Source organism: Hippocampus comes, unplaced genomic scaffold (assembly GCF_001891065.2).
Source record: "Hippocampus comes isolate QL1 unplaced genomic scaffold, H_comes_QL1_v1.1 scaffold238, whole genome shotgun sequence".
In the NCBI taxonomy this organism is placed as follows: Eukaryota; Metazoa; Chordata; class Actinopteri; order Syngnathiformes; family Syngnathidae; genus Hippocampus; species Hippocampus comes.
The window spans coordinates 634,913-655,226 of record NW_017806177.1 but is presented as its reverse complement, the minus strand read 5'-3'; the positions used below and the strand labels follow the sequence as shown (position 1 = coordinate 655,226).

At 41.3% G+C, this 20,314-nt stretch overlaps 1 protein-coding gene across 6 annotated transcripts in view; it reads left to right on the top strand.

The window, feature by feature from the left end:
- Positions 1 to 20,314, top strand: part of baiap2a (BAR/IMD domain containing adaptor protein 2a) — a 69,125-nt gene that overhangs the window by 35,625 nt on the left and 13,186 nt on the right. For all 6 annotated transcript variants that reach the window (XM_019897409.1, XM_019897411.1, XM_019897413.1 and 3 more), the window contains 4 exons: positions 3,941 to 4,002; positions 6,315 to 6,386; positions 11,827 to 11,964; positions 18,200 to 18,352. In XM_019897409.1, the coding sequence (XP_019752968.1) occupies positions 3,941 to 4,002; positions 6,315 to 6,386; positions 11,827 to 11,964; positions 18,200 to 18,352 (425 nt within the window). The remainder of the gene's footprint in view (positions 1 to 3,940; positions 4,003 to 6,314; positions 6,387 to 11,826; positions 11,965 to 18,199; positions 18,353 to 20,314) is intronic.

Here is a 20,314-nt window from a genome sequence, read left to right as displayed (position 1 = left end):
CTCAGGGCTGGCATGTGCGGCGGAAGCCCTCGCAGGTTGCGTCCTGCCCGGCGCATATTTCTCACATGCCGCCGCCGCGCTCAGATTGGGATTGATCATTTACGACGACGATCTCGTTGATTTTGGCAATGAAGTTGCCATGGCAACTGTTTGCACGTCTTCTTTTTTCTCTCAGCTTGGCAGCCACCGCTATGCAGCAATTAAACCGACGACAACAGGAGATCCAACAGTGATTCATTTATTCTTGCTCTCTCACAGACACTCCTGTGCTGCTGCCAGGTCTTGTGTGTGTGTGTGTGTGTGTGTGTGTGTGTGTGTGTGTGTGTGTGTGTCTGTGCGCGCGCGCGCGCAAGCCCAATTACAATTTCATATCTAGTACCATGTACAATGTAACTCAGACTGAACGATTAATTGGCCATCCGATTTAACCGACTGATATTAGAATTTTTCAAATCTGTGAAAATCGGCCATTTTTAAAAACACATTATTTAGTTATTGATGTTTTACACATTTGTTTTACACCAACACATAAAGAGCTATTTAAAAATTGCCCCCCACCCCCAAAAAAGGGTGTTTTTTTTGTCTTTTAAAGTTAAATAAATACGAAGAGTACAAGTATTGTAAAACAGCCAAACGTTCTGCCATCTTTTTTGTTGCAACTGTTATAGGACCAAATAAGTTTTTTTTTTTTTTTTTTTCCGCCATACATATTTTTTGCAAGCAGCCCTTTAATTGATGAGCACAATTTTATTCTGCTTAGTGTCAGCCTTAATGTTGATCAAACCATAATTTTACTCAACTTTTGTGGGGGGAGAGCAATTAACAAAAAAAAAAAAACTACTGCTTTATAAGACCAAACATAAAACACAAGACTTCCTTGGCAAAGTTTTATTCCCGCTTTTGGCACAGTCTACATAAATCATATAAATAGTTGACGTTGCTGGTGTTCAGTTGGCATCTTCAAGTTCCAAGCATGTATGTTTTTGTAAAAATGTCATTTTTTCATGCTTGACCTGTCCGGTGTGAGGATATTCAGTAATTGCAAAAGAATGCAGATGCACTGCACCGGATTGAAATATCTTAAATTAAATTTCTACTTCTATTATTGACTTTTTATTTTTTTATGCTCATGGCTTAAAAATAAAAAGTTCATCACCAAGAACAATAACAAAAACATGGAATGTAATTTACAATGTGTTTTAAAATCGAATCGGTTTAACATTTTTTAATGACCTTCTGAAATAGTTGACCCTTATAAAAAATAAATATTCCAAGCAAATTAAGATGCATCCGAAAACTAATTTTTGACTGATCTTCAGTTCAGCTTTCATCACTGTTAAAATGCATCAATTATTGACTTTTTATTTTTTTATGCTCATGGCTTAAAAATAAAAAGTTCATCACCAAGAACAATAACAAAAACATGGAATGTAATTTACAATGTGTTTTAAAATCGAATCGGTTTAACATTTTTTAATGACCTTCTGAAATAGTTGACCCTTATAAAAAATAAATATTCCAAGCAAATTAAGATGCATCCGAAAACTAATTTTTGACTGATCTTCAGTTCAGCTTTCATCACTGTTAAAATGCATCAATTTTTTTATTTAATTTATAAAAAAAAAAAAGTTATACAGTTGACTCAGTAAACTGCAGTAATCTTAGTCATTAGTGGATACGCCTGTGAATATTTTGTCTGTGTACATGTGTTGCTACGCCTTTTTAATTTTTTTCATTAATACCCGGTCACAAGTTTGAGCATGGATGTTTGCATTGGAATGCGTTGGGGAGTGGCTCTCGTCTTTGCCTCATCCCGTGTTATGGATGGAAGGCGACACCTGGCGTGGATGTAGTTGAGTGCAAAGGGGGCTTTGGAAGTCTTTGTCTCATGTGCTGTCCTCTTGTCTTTCCGCCAGGTTTCAGTGTTTCTGTGTCCTTCGCTCAATGTCGCTCTTCTGTGTTCCTTTTCCTCGACAATGCACTGCACTTTCAGAAGAGGCAGCTTGTAGGTATAACGAAACTGAAGCACTCCTTCCAGATGCATGGTCCTCCCTCTCCCCTGGTTTTTATTTTATTTTATTATTTTTTTTTTTATTTTTTTTTTTTGGGGGGGGTCTTGGAACGGATTAGGGCATTTACGTGGAAAATTTTTCTCGTTAAAAATTTTTTTCCAGAACAAATTAATTTCATAGGTACCAGTGTATACAGTAAAAGGAAAAAAACCACTCATTCTCCGTTACGAGGTGTTATTGAACACATCACACGCAGCAGCGACGACTGGAAAGCCAAAAAAAAAAAAACTACTGCTTTATAAGACCAAACATAAAACACAAGACTTCCTTGGCAAAGTTTTATTCCCGCTTTTGGCACAGTCTACATAAATCATATAAATAGTTGACGTTGCTGGTGTTCAGTTGGCATCTTCAAGTTCCAAGCATGTATGTTTTTGTAAAAATGTCATTTTTTCATGCTTGACCTGTCCGGTGTGAGGATATTCAGTAATTGCAAAAGAATGCAGATGCACTGCACCGGATTGAAATATCTTAAATTAAATTTCTACTTCTATTATTGACTTTTTATTTTTTTATGCTCATGGCTTAAAAATAAAAAGTTCATCACCAAGAACAATAACAAAAACATGGAATGTAATTTACAATGTGTTTTAAAATCGAATCGGTTTAACATTTTTTAATGACCTTCTGAAATAGTTGACCCTTATAAAAAATAAATATTCCAAGCAAATTAAGATGCATCCGAAAACTAATTTTTGACTGATCTTCAGTTCAGCTTTCATCACTGTTAAAATGCATCAATTTTTTTATTTAATTTATTATTTTTTTCCCCTTTCTGCTAAACTACGTCCGCTTGCTTCTTTGCCTCTAGCACCTCGCCCTTTGCGGTGTTCACGTCCAGGCTGCCATGTATGCACTGTTTTATGTGTTGCACTCTTGTTGCATTGTGTGTTCTGTGTGTCAACCCAAAGCCCTTTTAGGCCACTGGTGAACTCCTGAAGCAAGTGCTTTGGATTTTGTCAACAATCGCATCTCAAATCTACTGACAAAAAAAAAAAAAGTTATACAGTTGACTCAGTAAACTGCAGTAATCTTAGTCATTAGTGGATACGCCTGTGAATATTTTGTCTGTGTACATGTGTTGCTACGCCTTTTTAATTTTTTTCATTAATACCCGGTCACAAGTTTGAGCATGGATGTTTGCATTGGAATGCGTTGGGGAGTGGCTCTCGTCTTTGCCTCATCCCGTGTTATGGATGGAAGGCGACACCTGGCGTGGATGTAGTTGAGTGCAAAGGGGGCTTTGGAAGTCTTTGTCTCATGTGCTGTCCTCTTGTCTTTCCGCCAGGTTTCAGTGTTTCTGTGTCCTTCGCTCAATGTCGCTCTTTTGTGTTCCTTTTCCTCGACAATGCACTGCACTTTCAGAAGAGGCAGCTTGTAGGTATAACGAAACTGAAGCACTCCTTCCAGATGCATGGTCCTCCCTCTCCCCTGGTTTTTATTTTATTTTATTATTTTTTTTTAAATTCCCCCCCGTGGAGAGTGGGATTTCTCTTCCACCAAATTTGGACATCAAGGCTTCAAAAGCTTGCGGCTTGTTTGGGTTAACAGCGTCATTTGTGTGTGTGTGTTTGGGGGACTTTTCATTTCATTGTTTCGACTTCACCAGCTCATGTTATTGTGCAAACTAGAGAACAAAGCCCCTCCATTGTTGTGTCCGTCTTGCATGAGTCGTGCACGTTGGACTGCCTTTTTTTGTTGTTGTGTTTCCCATCTTGGTCGTGTGTGTGTGTGTGTGTGTGTGTGTGTGTGTGTGCGTGTGTGCGTGTGTGCGTGCGTGCGTGCGTGCGTGCGTGTGTGCGTGCACGAGACGCAGATCTTGTGTGTGCCTTCTTGAGTGATGTGTGTGCATTTCTGCTTGTGTGCAGGCGACGTGCTCTTCCAGATGGCTGAGGTCCACAGGCAGATCCAAGTGCAGCTGGAGGAGATGGTGGGTGTTCTGCGTGTCCACACCGGCTTTCTTAAGCGATGATTACAAGAGCTGGATTCAAAATGAACTGCGATGTTAACTCATTCACTCCCAAAGATGTTTTTTTTAAACGTCTTTTCAGACTTGGTCTAGAATTGGCTGGTACTGAATGAGTTTTAATTCACCCATGTGTTAATTCCGGTAGTTGTTTGTCATTGCGGTGTTCAAGTTCAAAGAAAAACGGCTCTCAGGATTGATGCACTCTATTTTGACATCAATGTATTGTTTTATTATTATTATTATTGTTATTATTATTTTTGTAATTATCAAAAATAATCCCACAGATGTGAAGTCATGAATTGAGGTGGGCAGTAATGCGCTACATTTCCTTGATTACATTAATTGAAGCAACTTTGAGCTGCGTTGAGCTAACTAACTTCAGTTTGTCACGTTTCACCAATCCAGTGTAACCTCGATTAACTTTGGCTTCCTTTGAACATTGAAAACGGAGCCAGACAGTTACGAAGTGTTGCAGGTGGCTACCACAGCCAAAATATTTCTCTCTCTCTCTCTCTTTCTCTCTCTCTCTCTCTCTCTCTCTCTCTCTCTCTCTCTCTCTCTCTCTCTCTCTCGATATAGATATACATACACGCACATATATAGTGGATCGCTGCTTGGTGAGCCCATTGTGCCATTTCATGAATGTGAAGAAAAAAAAATCTTATGGTTTAATTTGCCTGAATGAATGTTGTTTCATAGAAATAAAATGTATTGTTTTAGTGAAAGTGATAGAGTTGGGCAATATATAAATTTGCGCAATCCAATGATAGGATGAGGATTTTTTTTTTTTGAAATTATTATTCTCGAGTAACGATACTCCTACGTGAGTAGAATTTGGGCTGCTCTACCACTATTTATGAAAATATATATTAGGAAAACCCAGAAGACATCATGTGCGGTCATATACAGTCATATATACATTTTTTTTCCCCAATACAACTCACAACTCTTGTGTAGGATTTTAATAGACCAGCAATTCCCATCACAAGTTTTTAGATACAAATAGAATTATCTTCCTCTCAAAATTAACGACAGTTTTTTTTTTTTTGTTTTTTTTTAATCACGCTTGGAAAAGGCTGCATTGCATTCGTGCAGGTGTACCTCATGAAGACGACATCTCACCACGCACGTGAACATGATGAGTGAACACTGGACAAAAACTGTCAAGTCAGCGTCAGCCGGCGAGTCCTCTATGGGTTTTGGGTGTGACTCGTGGCAATTAAACAAAGGCGAGCACTTGTGGAGCATGCAGGGTTTGTACGAAACGAGCGGTGACAAATGGCGAAAGCAGCAGCGGCCGGCGTGGCGCAGGTTCATTCAGCTCTGGGGGTGGGGGGAGCATTGTGGGAAGCCGCGGAGAAAGTGTTCTCAACAGCAATGTTTTTGGAACAGCTTGCATTTGTTTGTTGTTGTTTTTTTGTTTGACTACTGCTATTCTTGTTTGATTTTACAAGGACAATTAAGCTTTAATTCATTTATCAATATAATGCACGGAACATAGCGTTCATTCCGTCCTATGTACTGCCTGGTTTAGGTATGGATTTTGTTGCTCTGATAATCAAAGGGGGCAACCAGGTTATTGATCAAACAAACAAGCAGTTTGTACTGAAGGCCAGCCTCCGTAAAGCCAATCAGTATTTTCACTGGTGGAAGCAGCACTTCAGTCACGACACTTTATGCAGCACGTGACCACATTACCCAACACAAACACCACCACATCAACAACTTCAGACAGCATTCAAGAATCCGCCACTCATCAGTCAGCCAATGCTAATCTGTACAGCCAACAAAAATCAATGCAGCTCTGCTTACCTTATAACTGTGATGTGCTAGCAGGGGCGTCACTCGTGATGGGGTGTTGCTGTTTGCGCTTGATAACACCCGCATTTTTTAACCTGCACGTAAAAGTAATCACACTTGGAGCAGACTTCCCTTCTGTCGTCATCCTACGCCATTTTCTTGTACAGCATAACAGCTAAATGATGCTTCACCATGTTTGCTTTGAAAAAAGTTGATTTGATAAAAGCTCCACAATTATTGTTTGGTGATTGCCATGGGAGCTGAAACGGATGAATGGCATTTCTCTTCATTAATATTGGGAGAGATGATTTGTGAGGCAAGTGTTTTGAGTTTCAAGCCGAAACACGGGGCAGATTTAAGTGGTAAGTCGAGGTACTTTAAAACAAAAAAGGCCAATTAAATGAAGTCCTTTATTTCTTCTAGTCAAGTTTTCCATCCTCATCATCCTGATTTTTTTTTTTGCCCCCCCCCAGCTGAAGTCTTTCCATAACGAGCTGCTATCGGAGCTGGAGAAGAAGGTGGAACTGGATGCTCGCTACCTGACTGTAAGTATGCCGACGATTGAGCGCGTCTGGTCGCTCTCTGGACCGCTTGCTGTTGATTCACATGGCGTGCGTGATTCATATCTTTTCAAGTTGGATTTGGTGCAAAAGGATGCGGTGACTCTTTTTGGTGACAGACAGACAGAGGGAGCACAGCTGAGGCGGTCTCCGTGTGATATCTTTAGAATGAGTGGGATGCCGCCTCACTTGCTGAGCAGCGCGTTGTCTTTGGAGGGGGATGCAATATAGGCGCTCTTATTGTATAATGTCGATTGTCACAAGGATTGGGCTTCGGATGGCACGTCGGCCTCTCACTGACATGCAAGAGAGCACCGAGGGGTTTGTTTTTTAGAGAGGAGATCTCATTTACTTGCATCTATTATTATTATTAATATATGACATTGTTTTACTCATCAATCAGAATTGCCTGGAATTTATTATTGGCGAGGCAGCGGAGGCGAAAGGGGTTGAGCCGCTGGCTGGAACTTTGGTCGCAGCTCGTTTGCTTCCTAAAGGACACCAGCTGCAACCAGGCCCGATAGGAAACTGGCTTGGAAACAGGAGTTCAGAACACCCACAAAGTTTCTCCCATCCCTCCGTTGCCGACCTTGCGCACCGATGGAAAGTTAAGAATGAGTTTTCCTCAGCTAGATTTGAATCTGGATAAATCGTGGCTGAGCGAAATATTGGAAGCATTTGGGCAGGGCAAATTACAACCTCAATCAAGATTGTGAAAGTCATTCCTTTGAGAAATGAACAATCAGCCATTTGAAATTAGCTGTCCCTCATGCCATTGCCGTAGAATGCATCTGTGCTGTCTAATTTGGGGTGCAAGTCCAGGGAAATAGCACCCACAACTCACTATTTGCAATGGAATCATCTCAAAACATTTAACGTGTCTTGAAATAAGAGAGCGAGGCTAGCCCCGCCCCCCTTGTGGCGCAACACTCATCTCTGCGCTCCCATCCTACGCAGTGACTTACGCGCACGATCAGTCGCTCTGCGAGGTCACGCCGTGGGCATGATGCCGCGCTGCCAAAAAAGCACAAAGTGTGCCAAAGTTCTTCTCCTTTCTCGATCACATTGGAGCCAAAGAGCTCAATCGAGCGAATACTTGCACAGCAGCCATTCACGTCTTCTCAAAACGTCTTTTGAGCCTTATGAAAGGCTGAGACGACGCATGAAGCCTCCCTTTCTGGGCATTTTCACGTCGAGAATAGAGCACGCTTCTGGAGATATGGAGATGGCCTCTTGTGCCATTTCATTTTGTCCTGGAATGTCCGCATACGTCCAGAAGTCACTGTAAGGGAAAGGAAATTACTAATTTCCTCCATGTTTTTATTGCAAAGGAAGACATGATTTGAATAATATTCCCAAATGCTAATTCAAATTAATGACTGTGGAGGAACGTATCGTTGTGTAGCTGCCCGGAAGCATGAACAAAATTTTCAGATTTGTGACCGCGCACGGAGTGGATTTGAATTCATCAGTCTTTTCTATTCATCATCTTTAGCCGTCTGATTTAGCAGCGGCATGCTTGTATTTCTTCAATGCATGCAGTGACGAATTGAGAGTCAGTTCAAGTGAGCTGAGCAAATACAGTATTTTTATTTATCTTTTTACCTATCAGCATTACACTCGTGATTCTTTGTGATTTTTCTGCATGAGTGGGCGTACGGCAATAAAAATATATATTAAGGTACCGTTTTTTCCACATAATTTCCACATTCAATTTTCTCAAAATCTATATGGATCAATATTCTGTTTTCTTGGACGTAGCATTTTAAATGTTCTGTAAAGTGCTTTGGCACAGCCGCAGCGGTTGTGAAAGCTCTATGTAAATAAAGCTGTTTTGTATTGTATTTTCTTTAGCATAGCTCCATCTAGTGCAGTGGGTCTTAACCTGGGTTCGATCGAACCCTAGGGGTTCGGTGAATCGGTCTCAGGGCCTCTGCCATGGAGGTTAAGCCACACCCGACTCAACATGTCAATTAGTTATGACACGCCCACTTGGCCGTCACTGGCTGCAGATGATCACATGACATTGCTTGTCCAATCAGTGCTGTGGGAAATTTAGTTCGCTCAGTAGTCAATGTGTGACTGTGGTGACAGTACATTATATCGTAAAATTAAAAAAAAAAAAATGCTGTCCTGAAATTTTATTAACTTTTTTCTTGTTCTTAAGTTCTTAATGTTTATTTATTTATTTATTTGTTTTTTTTATTTCTTTAATTTGTAAAACGTCTTTTTTTTCACTCATGAAGGGTTCGGTGAATGTGCATATGAACTGGTTGGGTTCGGTACCTCTAAAGCCCCGTTCACACGGCAATGTTTGGTCCGACGCAGCTCCGAAACAAATCCAGTCGAGCATTCACACGTGCACATTTGCTCCGGCGTAGCTCCACTAAAGAGCTTATACCGGACCAAATTTGATCCACCTCAGGGAGGTGATTTAAAAATTTGCTCCAGAGCAAATGTTCGTTTGCGACGCTACGCCGAAACAAATGTGCACGTGTGAACGCAGCTGGATTAAATTTGCTCCAGAGCAAATGCTCGCTTGCGGGGGAGTGGCCTCGCTACGCTCGCGACCAGATGCACGGAATCCGACCCCGGTCGACAATGACAAGGGGGCCAGCGACACAGACGAAGCCCGGCCGTGCACCCCCGTTCCCGGTAAAAGTGTCGGCGATTTAAGCGGTGAAGACAGCGCTCACGATCAAGAAGAGAATCGAGAAAGCAGTGACGTCAGCCGAGCCCGATTTGCAGGCCCGAGCCCGAAGCAAACCTGACATTTCATATTTTATTTGTGAGTATTTTTGGGAGAAAAAAAAAACAAGATTTCTTACGGTTAAAATAATCTACATATTTTTATGAACATCATATGTTCATTATCATTATCAATCATCATCGCGCTCCTGTTTAGCAGTTAAATAGCAATTAAATTACAGCGCATTCTCTGTTTTATCCAAATTGTTTGTTTTAAAACAAGTATTCCTTAGTTTAGTATCCGCACATTGTTTTAGTATACATTTTTTAAAACATATATTGTGGCAGTCATAAGGAGCACACACGATTGACTGTAAACACGTCTTTATTCCACGACTGCCGACAAGTGGATCTATTCTGAACAAGGACAGAATAGTGTCCGCCATAATATTTATTAAAAGAAAAATAAATAAAAGTCCGCGAGAGAGTAGCCCGACCCGAACCTGTTTTACTTCCGCATTCCTGTCGTTTTGGTCCGCAGCAGAAACTGCACGTGTGACCGCAAGCGGATCTGCGCCGATGCTGCGCCGGTGCTGTCACGCTCAGCGGCTTTGCACGTGTGACCGCTCCACAAAATTTGCTCCGGTGTAAAATATATCGCAACAAAATATTTCGGTGCAGCGTCGGACCAAATGTGTGCCGTGTGAACAGGGCTTATCAAGGTTAAGAACCACTGATCTAGTGGATGCATAACGCAAAACCGCAGCCGCTAATGTAGCTTCTATTCTATGCGCCTTATAATGTGGTGCGCCCATTATATGAAAACAGTTTTAAAATAGGCCATTCACTGAAGGTGCGCCTTATACTCCGAAGCGCCTTATAGTGCGGAAAATACGGTACTTTTATTTATTTTTACTATTTCAACAAGCAAAGAGCAGCCGTTGAGACCCAAGTTATGTACAATGTAAAAGTGTTGGTGGCCAAGGAAGTTTTTGAAGCGAAGAGAGCTTCGTTTGTTCAGGCCCTGACCTTGTCTAATGCCTGCAACCAACCTGTGGCATTGATAGTATGTATATATATATATATATATATATATATATATATATATATATATATATTATTTTTTTCCCTGATGGTCCTGAACTCTGTCATTGTATCGTCAAATGCTCTGACGTAAGCCACAGCCGACATCACATTGATTTTGCTCTTCGCCAATAATCAATCCGTGACGTTAAAGAAACTCGGCCATTCCCCAGTCCGGTCACCAAGTCGCTCGCCTGCATCCTCAGCATCGGACCAGCGAGACTCTGTCACACTCCTGTGTGAGCGCACTGCCGAAAATGTTACCTCACGCAGAAAACCACACGAGCTTTGTGTCACTGCAGGCCCAGTTGCTATAGCAACCGAGCTGGTGCAACCCAGGAAATTGTTGATTGTTTTTTTTTTTTTTTTCCAATAAATAAGTGATTAGGGAGGAAACGGAATCCATTAAATTATCATATCTCATCGTGGGAACCGACAGTGCATGCATAGTTCACTGTCGAAATTCTTCAGTTGGATTTGAATCCAGTTGAATCCTAATAATAAAAGCTGCAAGCAGCAACAACATGAGGAGTTGAGTTGTCAGCATTTTGTGTTTTATGGTGACAGTCATGAAATTCTGCATACCCACGATGATAAAACTTTTTTTTTTTTTTTGTCTTGAAGGACTACTGAAAATTTAAAAAAAATGGCCATTTCAAAATAAAATGGCAGACTTGTTTTGTTTTTTTTGGTCATCCTGCCAATTTTCCCGAGGCTTAATCCGGTAATTAAGCACCAAAATGAGTCCGTGGGGATCCGTCGAGAGCACGGGTGTCAAATATCTAGTGGCCCTAAATCTTGTGCATCAACTTCCATAAATAATCAAAATCTTCAGCTCGTGCAGCATTTTTGTGTGTGTGTGTGTGTGTGTGTGTGTGTGTGTGTGTGTGTGTGTGTGTGTGTGTGTGTGTGTGAGCAAAGCCCTTTTTACAGTAACCTCAACAAATCTTATCCGTGACCACTGATCTTAAAACCAATGATCGATTGCCAGAGTTTTTTACCTGGTCAAAGTTAAATAAAAGACTCGAAACACAGGGAAGATTGTCTTTCTGAGGGCGGAAGCGGATCTCTGGGAGCGAACGACAGTAGTTGCTCACACAGTGACCACACTGAGAGATCCTTGTGCTCCTGTCGGACTTTTATTGTCTACAACGAATCAGCAAGTTGCAGACTTTGCAGATGACAAATGTCCGCCTGGGCGCGACACCTGTTCCCAAACCGTCTTTTGATGTTCTACAACACTTCGTTCCCAAATTGTTTATTCCCACTTTGTGACCGAGTCTAGCCTTCTCCCATCTGTTCGCCCCCTTGCTTTGACGTGATACATGTGGACTTCAAAAGCCCTCCGCCCAGACGGCCGACACCTTTGCGCACAGACATTTGGCGGTGCTGAATACTCACCCAAACGTCTAGACATGCCCAAATTAAATGAAACTTTAAACATGATACAATTTTACTCGTAGATTTCTCTATCATCTATCATGTGTCGCCTAGATGTAATCATAATTTCAACTTTTCGTGAGTTCACAGTCATAAGGAGCCTCTGAGGAAAACTGAAACTCCAACTTTTGCTGCGCGAGCTACAAACGTGATTTATTTTTTTTATTATTATTTTTTTTTACAAGTCTTAATAATATGTTCTTGGTGTCCGCAGGCGGCGCTGAAGAAATACCAAGTCGAGCACAAGAACAAAGGGGAGAGTCTGGAGAAGTGTCAGGGAGAACTAAAGAAGCTTCGCCGAAAGAGCCAGGGCAGCAAGAACCCGTCCAAGTACGGCGAGAAGGAGATGCAGGTGAGTGAGTGTCTGTTTTACCATAAACAACTTCACTCAGTAGGCATTAAATATGCGTAGATATGAAAACAAAATTCACAAAAAACTGAGTATTGTTAGCTCACGCCCAGATGAGAAGACAATATGATCATATGATTACAGTCCATAGATGGGACTTTTCAAAACCAAAGCTGTCAGCTGACTCAAGGGGAGTAGTCATGTTTGCTTTTGGTCTCATCGTGTTTGTTCTTTGCCTGGCAAAGTAACCCGACCGGGGCAGTTGAAGGCAAATAACATGCTGATGACTTGAAATTAGTCAGTACTGCCTTCGGCGCTTGTGTATTGCAAGATTCGCAAGAGTCGTGCTCCCACTTGTGAGCAAACGCTCCATGGAAGGATTTTCTTGAGATGAAAATGGCTGCAGAAAAGAAAGGCGGCGTGGGGATTGTGCGCCACGGGGCCGAGGCCTCGCGGGCTAATTGCGCCGCCCTGTTCAGAGGTGCAACCGAATCAATATTTGGGCCACCCGGGATCATTTCCTAGCTCTCGTTCGTGTTGGTGTTTGCAGAGTCAACGCGTGGTTGCAGACGTGACGTTTCCTTGTGCGATGGCTTGGGTTAGATCCGCACTGGTATATATTATCCAAGAGTCGTGATTTCTTTTGAGTATGGAGACAAACGTAAAGCATAAGGACCGTGAAAACACCCTGCTCAAAAGGTTGCCTTAAGATATTGGCGAAATGCTACATTTCTATTAGATAGGGCTTTGGCCCCATCTGGTGGCATCTTAAGGCATTTCAGGTAAAGAACAAAAATAGCAAATAGGCCCATTTTCAGCAAAACTAAAAAATAAATTAAAAGACGTCAACCCATTGGGAGATGCGACTCATTTGTTGTTAGGCAGAATCCATGCTTGTTGCAGTCATGCTCTCTGTCAATTTTTTTTTTTTTTTGTCATAGCTCAGGAAGAAGGGACTCCACTGTCCCTTGCACGCACAGGGAAAAGGTAATTGGTCAAGGTGACACCTATTAAGGAAAACTGCACCCACACACATTGTGTGACAAAAAAAGAAATGAAAGTGTCACTATTTTATTTTTACTTAAGTGCGCGTTGGGCACTGCTCAACTTGCCCCTGGTGTCAGTTTCTCACTGGACATTGAGAATCTCCAGAGGCGGAGAAAAGCCTGCATAATTTGGGGCACAAGCAAGCACAATATTTGGCTTGGTATTGTGACAGGAAGTGGAACTACTTACAAAAAAGCTCATTGCCATAATAATAGATAGAAAAATAAATTTTTAGCCCCCCCCTTGGCATTTCCTTGAGCGTAGCTCCAACAGAACGATCAGATGTCATTAAAATGTAGGAGACTAGACTGCCTCAGAAGTGTTTATTTATTCCTTTGTTGTGTATTCACAAATGAGGAAATCACAAAATAAATTCTGTAGGGGAGCTATAGAATTTATTTTGTGATTTCCTCGCTTGATTTTCTGTTTTGATGCATTATTTTCAATTTTCGTAGTTTCATTGAAGGAATCGTGAATTTACGTTTTTCGGAGGCGGTCATGAACGCCTCTCGAATCGAACGAAAGAAGAGAAGGCACGAAGACGGACAAAGATGTACCTGCATTTGTTGAGACTGTGAAAACCATTAACACAGTGTGCGTTTTTAAAAAAACAACACCACTGCTCTCCTTTTTTCGGAGCTGCAGCAAAAACTTATTTAATAACGCAGCGACACAGTTCACGGAACCAACAGCAAGTCATAACATTGGAAGCATGTCTCCAGCAAGGAGCCATTTTGGGGTCGACATATTACCGTAATGACCATACACAAGGCGCACCGGATTTTAAGGCGCGCTGGGAGCTTTTAAGAAAACGGAAGACTTTTCAGTGCTCCTTATTATGCAGAAAATACGGTATTTAGATGATAATCTGCATCTCTGCTAATACAACTAATCCGAATAACATTTTATATTAATTCACCTTTTTAATTTTACAAATCATGTTGAATTGACAGATCCATTCAAGTTGAATGGGATTGATTAGTTTCCGCAATATATGTAATATTTGAGTACTTCCTCACCCATGCGGTGTTTGTAATCCCCAAAATCCGAGTGTCGTGCGTCACTGGAAACATATGGCGCTTTGTATTCATTCGTTTCACTTCTCCACCATTGCACTTTTGTGTCCGCCTCTCTGTATCCGCTACACACTCGCACACACCCACACCGTCTCATCAGTCGTGTAAAGTTGCTGTCAAAATGCGAAACAGCTCATTAAACGGTACGGCCGTGTGGACCGAGGTTTGCCGGCCCAAAGAGGCAGTCGTTAACAACTGAAAAAGCCCCCGCACGCGCGCTAGTGAGGCGACACGTTCACTAACCTTTTGGTGCAGCAAAAGAAGAAAAGCTTTGTAGGAGATGCGACGCCTTTTTGTTTTTTGTTTTTTTTTTGTTTTTTTTTGTTTTTTTTTTTTCTGTGCGTCCCGGAGCGCTTTTGCTGCGCATCTTTTGATTCCAGAGAGCATTGATGATGAAGGAAGAGACACGCGGCGCTTCAAGCTTTTGAATTCCCACAAGAAAAGTTGTTGTGAAAGTTCGGAGTTGCCTTAATGCGGCAAGTGAATTCCGTTTAAAAACATCCCCCCCCCCCAAAAAAGAAGTACTACTGAACTCTTGAATGCACCTTTTCTACTGTAATACACCCCCCACCTCCCTGCACATTGACTATTTTGTTGTTTTCCCTTTGATCAGAAGCGTTCAATGGCGGCGATTCCTCTCGGAGGGCCGTTAAGACCTTTTTGTAAAATGTGTGTCAGATATATTACATATCCTTATTACTAATATCAACTCACTGCCAAACCGAAATCACCACAGATTTACAGAAATCATAATTTTAACAGACATTCACACACACACAAAAGTCCAAATTTATTTTGCTGTCATTGATTCAAAATGGTAAGACCAAGTCTGCGCTCACGCTCTTGAATATGTCACAAAAGCAAGTGACTCAAACGTTGCATCATCTTGCCAAGCTCTTTTTCCAAAAGTCTTGGAGCCATGAGCTAAATAAAATGCTTGATTCCATTTTTCACAAAACGGATTCGTCAAATGTAGCTGCGCTGCTTATGTTCACTCGTTATTGTCGAAAAAACTCATCCAGACTCTTAATCTTGAGGCAACACAATGCTGCCTGGCTCCCTTAGAGTAAGGGAAGAGAGTTTGTTCCCAAACGATTTTCAAACTGCTCAATAATGTGAACAAACGACAACTGATGTGGGAGTAAACCAACAGCCTCAATGTGTGGAAAAAATACAAAACATTTGCACACAGCGTTTCCGCCCGACTCACAACAATTTGGCACAATTGGTCTTGCATTGAATATCCACCGATACCGAGTCCCGATACCTGTAGTACTTTTCATCTAAAATATTTTCCTTCATTATTTCGTTCTGATTTTGTTTGCCCCGAGTATCAGTGGTTGGTATCAGCAGTTTCCGCAGGATCGATACCTCATAATAGGGCTGGTATCGGCACTCAACAGATTTTTTTTTCATCATTTCATCTCCACAGAAGGCCAGTGGGAGTCATACCCAGCTGATGTCGAAACTTCCTTTCTCTGCTGGTGACCTTTAGCATCACAAGACATCCTAGCCGAGATGTAACCCGAAGCCACTTTAGAATAGCGCCTTCTGTCTCTGGTCGGGCTTTTCCCGCTCGGCTAATTGCCTTGGGTTACTTCAATGGCCTTAAGAGTGCTCGGAGGAACGAGACTTTAGTTTTTTTTTTTTTCCTTGACAAGAGGATTATTATTGAACTGTAATTCTTTTGTGAAAGTGTGAGAGAGTAGACAAAGTGGTAAAAAAAAAAAAATGTGGGAAAAGTAGGAATAAGGGTCGTCTGCGGGGCTGCGATAATTTTAATAGCAGTGCCTTTTTTGATGCGACCTCGCTCGCGACTGCCGTTAAATGTGCCCACCACGGCATATTTTTCACCTTTTTTCTGCACTGGGTGAGTCAGCAAAAGTAGAAAAAGTGCTTTCACACTGTAGATGAATAAAATCTTGGAAAAAAAAATGTGGTGAAAGATTTGCAACTTGTCAGCCGGTGTGACGGCTTCAATTGCCTTGCCTGGATGTGAACCAGATTGGAAGCTTTGAATTTGATTGCAACGTGTCGAGCAAGAGCAGAAGAAGGTCAGACCCCTCTCGGGGAAGGAAAATGGATTTGTCTCGCCGCTTTTGTGGCGGTCATTGGGCAAAAGGCTGTTTTTTTTTCCTGTTCATTCTGTGTCGTTTATGCACCGACACAGCCGAGAGCCACTTGTTTAATTGGATCGCTGCAAATAAATACAGCGGCGACGATTATTTGACATAAACCTGTTGGGGCAGCAGAGCTTTGTGGATTTTTTTTTGTTTTGTTTTTTTAAATATTTAAGAGGGCTAAGGAACTAAGACCCACAAAATATTACGTTAAACTCTTTCACTGCCATTTCTCCCATGAGTTTCAGTGGCTGTTAGGCATCGAGTTTTAAGTAAGAGTCAGCGCACACCTGCCACCATTTGCTGTCCGTCTTATTAACCCCAAATAAAGTTTGGCTGTTCTAGTCGACATTTCCTTGGCATTTCAGTGCAGCTCTGCTAACCTTTCGGCTTTGACATAATGGAGTCGCACTCATTGGGGAGGTCGCTGTTTACACTACGGGTGACAGTGTCTTTGCATGACACTGTTTTCGACATTTAAAAGGGGCTCTGGGTTTTTACCCAGTGTAGCTGATTATCATGGTGGCTGCCGAGAACCAACCACATGTATCCGATCCATAAAAAGTGGATTTCTCAAAGCATCTAAACGTGCGAATCAATCGTGCCCTGAACACAACTGGCAAAATATTAGCCCTTTCCTGAAAATAACTGTCTGTCGGACTCCTGGAGCGCCACGTCACAGCCACTGGACCTTTTTGGGGGGTCTTGCAGCGAACTTGGCATGTGCTATTTTTAGAGCAAAAGCAAAGTACAGCAGGATGTCGCTCATATGCTGTCTTGCACCCTGAAAGTCACAGCAAGCAGTTGTACTAAGAGTCAAGTCCAAATCTTTGCATATACTCAGTCTTGTCATTTCACAAGAAAATACATTTATCGGGAAAAGATGTGCCATTGCTCAACAAAATAATTATTTTATATGAAAAAATTCTGTGGAAAGGGGCATCTTTTTAAATGAGGAAATGCAGTATTTCAAGAATGTGTGATGACTTGTGCAAAAATAGAGCCCAGAAAGTGTTTCAAAATCATCATAAGGAATGAAAGAAGCCATCATTTTATTTCAAAATAAACATATTTCTAGAGGAGAAAAACATTTTGGGGGGCGGGGGGAGGCATTATTGTACATTATGCAAAAATGATGACAATTACTCCAAACACTCTGTGACAATAAATAATTTAGAAAAAAAAACGGCAACATTCGAAGTGAAAAGTATTCAACAGTACTCAAGAGTATTGTATTCAAAGGGAAGGAAAATAGGTTCCCAGTAAAAGTTGTCAATGTTTTTGAAGAATGTAAACATATTCATATTGGGGGGGGGGGGCACATTTTGGAGAAGGAAAAAAAATTGCAACATAATTAAAATTCAAAGAGGAAAGAGAGAGTGCATTTTTTCCTACAAAATATGACAAGAAAATCCATTCCAGTGTTCAGATATAAGGAAATATAAATAAATACAAATATAAGAAATAAAATATAAATCTAAGAAATAATAAATGCAAGAAATATAAGAAAACATATATGTAAGAAATAAAAAAAATATAAGAAAAAAAAGCGAAGGAAATAGTGTTCAGAGCATCAACCTTTGTTGTATGATGATGACTGAAGTCCATTTTTTTCAACATGATTTTTTTTTTTTCACAATGTACTTTTTTTCAGCGTGGCCCCACAAGTAAAACTCATTGGATGCTTTCCTTGACATAAACTATGATGAACTCAAACTGAGTCGGTGAAAACGTAAAGGAAAGAAAGATCTGTCAAATCAGGAATGTACCGTATTAACATTAATTCTGCGCAAAGTGTCACCTGGACACGCAAACTACAAGAGAAACCGGAACTCTTGCTGATAAAATGACGGCTGGGTATCCAGGTTACAGGGGTGGGGCATCCTTGGTTTTTGCTACCAATGACAACAAATTAATTTGCGCATGAATGGCCCCAAATGATTTGCGACTATATACAGGCGGTGCTGACGCGTTGTTGTCTGTGCTTCAACGCAGTTCGTGGAGACCATCAGCAGTAAGCAGACGGAGCTGGACACCTTCATCGCTGAAGGATACAAGACAGCCTTGTCCGAGGAGCGTCGGAGGTACTGCTTCCTGGTGGATCGCCAGTGTGCCGTGGCCAAAAACAGCAGCGCCTACCATGGCAAGGTAGCCCTTTCACACTTCCCTATTGTTACTTTGCACTCCCCAGGCTCACATCGAGGTACAGGAATAGCCCAACCCCTATTTATTCGACAGCAGGGGTGGACAAGGGGTGGAAGGCCCCAGAGGCCACACGCATCCTGTTTTTTATTTTCTTTTTTCTTTTTTCCCACTGTACCAATGGGCTATTTGAGGGATTGAAATAACTGAATGGATTGATTAAAATTAAAATGCATTTAATTAGTTGTAGATTTATTTTTATTCAGTATAGCGGTATTATACATGACTTTAAAAAAAACAAAAAAAAAAAACCAGTCCACAATTATATAGTTCACAGGTGTCAAAGTCAAGGCCCGGGGGCCAGATCTGGCCCACCATATCATTTTATGTGGCCCGCGAAAACAAATCAAGCATGTCAACTTACATAATGCTTGCCAAAGTCTTAACCAAAATTTCAAATTGTCATATGTAATCCATAACAACATGGAGGTATTGCAAGCTTTTTCTTGTTTCCAAACCCCTTATTACATTCATGTAAACAATGTTTAAGCAAGTCATTACTCTTGACTTCTGATTTCAAAAATAGGTGTCCATCAATTTGTTGAGTGCTGTGTAATATGTGGATTTATGTGGTTTCACAAAATTCAGAGTCATAACAGCCCTCCAACGGAAACCGTAACTAAAATGTGGCCCGCGACAAAAGTCAGTTTGACACCCCTGATATAGTTCATTAGGTTTTTATATTATTGAATAATTTAATTAGAATTCACTGGGGAAAAATTGTTTTTCTTTTACTGAACTAATTTAAATTAAGATTTAGAATAAATGTTTGTCTGTGTCTGTGTTGCTGGCAACCAGTTAAGAGTGTCCCCTGCCTACTGCCCGAGGACAGCTGGGATAGGCTCCAGCAAACGGTTCGGAAAATGGATGGATGGATGTCTGATAGAAATATTTTGCCGGCCCTGATCAATATTAATCATGGAGCTCAAAATGTCCATGACTTGGCTTTTGTTTGCTGACACCCACGTCACTCACCAGCCCAGGCCCGGCCTTTTATAGCCATAAGCACAGAGTCACAGATACTACAATAGAATGTGAGGATGACAACCTTAAGGCGTAGAAAAAAAAGTAGTGTGTTTCCGGTAACCCGACCGACCGAGAATTTCTACGTCGAAAAAAAACTTTACGGTCGTTATTTTTTTTCAAACAACCCTCTACATTTTTGTGTAGAGGGTTTACTTCGGTGCAAATTCTCGCGATATTCACGTTGAGCGCGTGCGTCATTTGCCCTGTCATCTGTCAACAACATTGAAACATGGCGGCGGCCGCGATATCCGACGACAGTTTAAACCGCGTTTTCTGTGTTACAGTCGCGTGCTCGCACCATAATCAGCTGCGGAGGCGGCGGTGCGCCCTGGCCCCCCAATTCCGGTGCGGGGAGAAAACTAAATAGGTGACGGTGGCGCCGGCCGCGGAGCGCCGGGTTCAATGTCTTCTTGTTTTATGTTTTATGGTTATTTTGTTTAAATTTTTGTTGGGGAAAAAAAAAGATTAAAAAAAAAAAACTTTGTCCGACCTACCGACCCTATGCTGAAATTTCTTGTTACCGGAAACACACAAATCTTTTTTGTTTGGCCTAAGTGGACAATCATGCCAGAACCACACTTGCACGTTGTTGTTTAATAATGCCAAATAAATTTGTGTCTGAGTACTTGATTGGTCAAAAAAACGTAGCATAATTTGAAAAATATTTGACAGCTGCAGGCCTACACTAATGTGCAGGGCTGAATTATTCGATCCTTTCTTCAATGTTGAAAATGTAAGAGTTAACGACATACAAATAATGAAAACCTCAGTCTTCTTAATGAATGAGGATGCCAGAATGCCAACGTGAGTCTTGTTACAGATTAGCTTCAGAGATTATATATGTGTGTTTGTACGCACACACACACACACACACACACACAC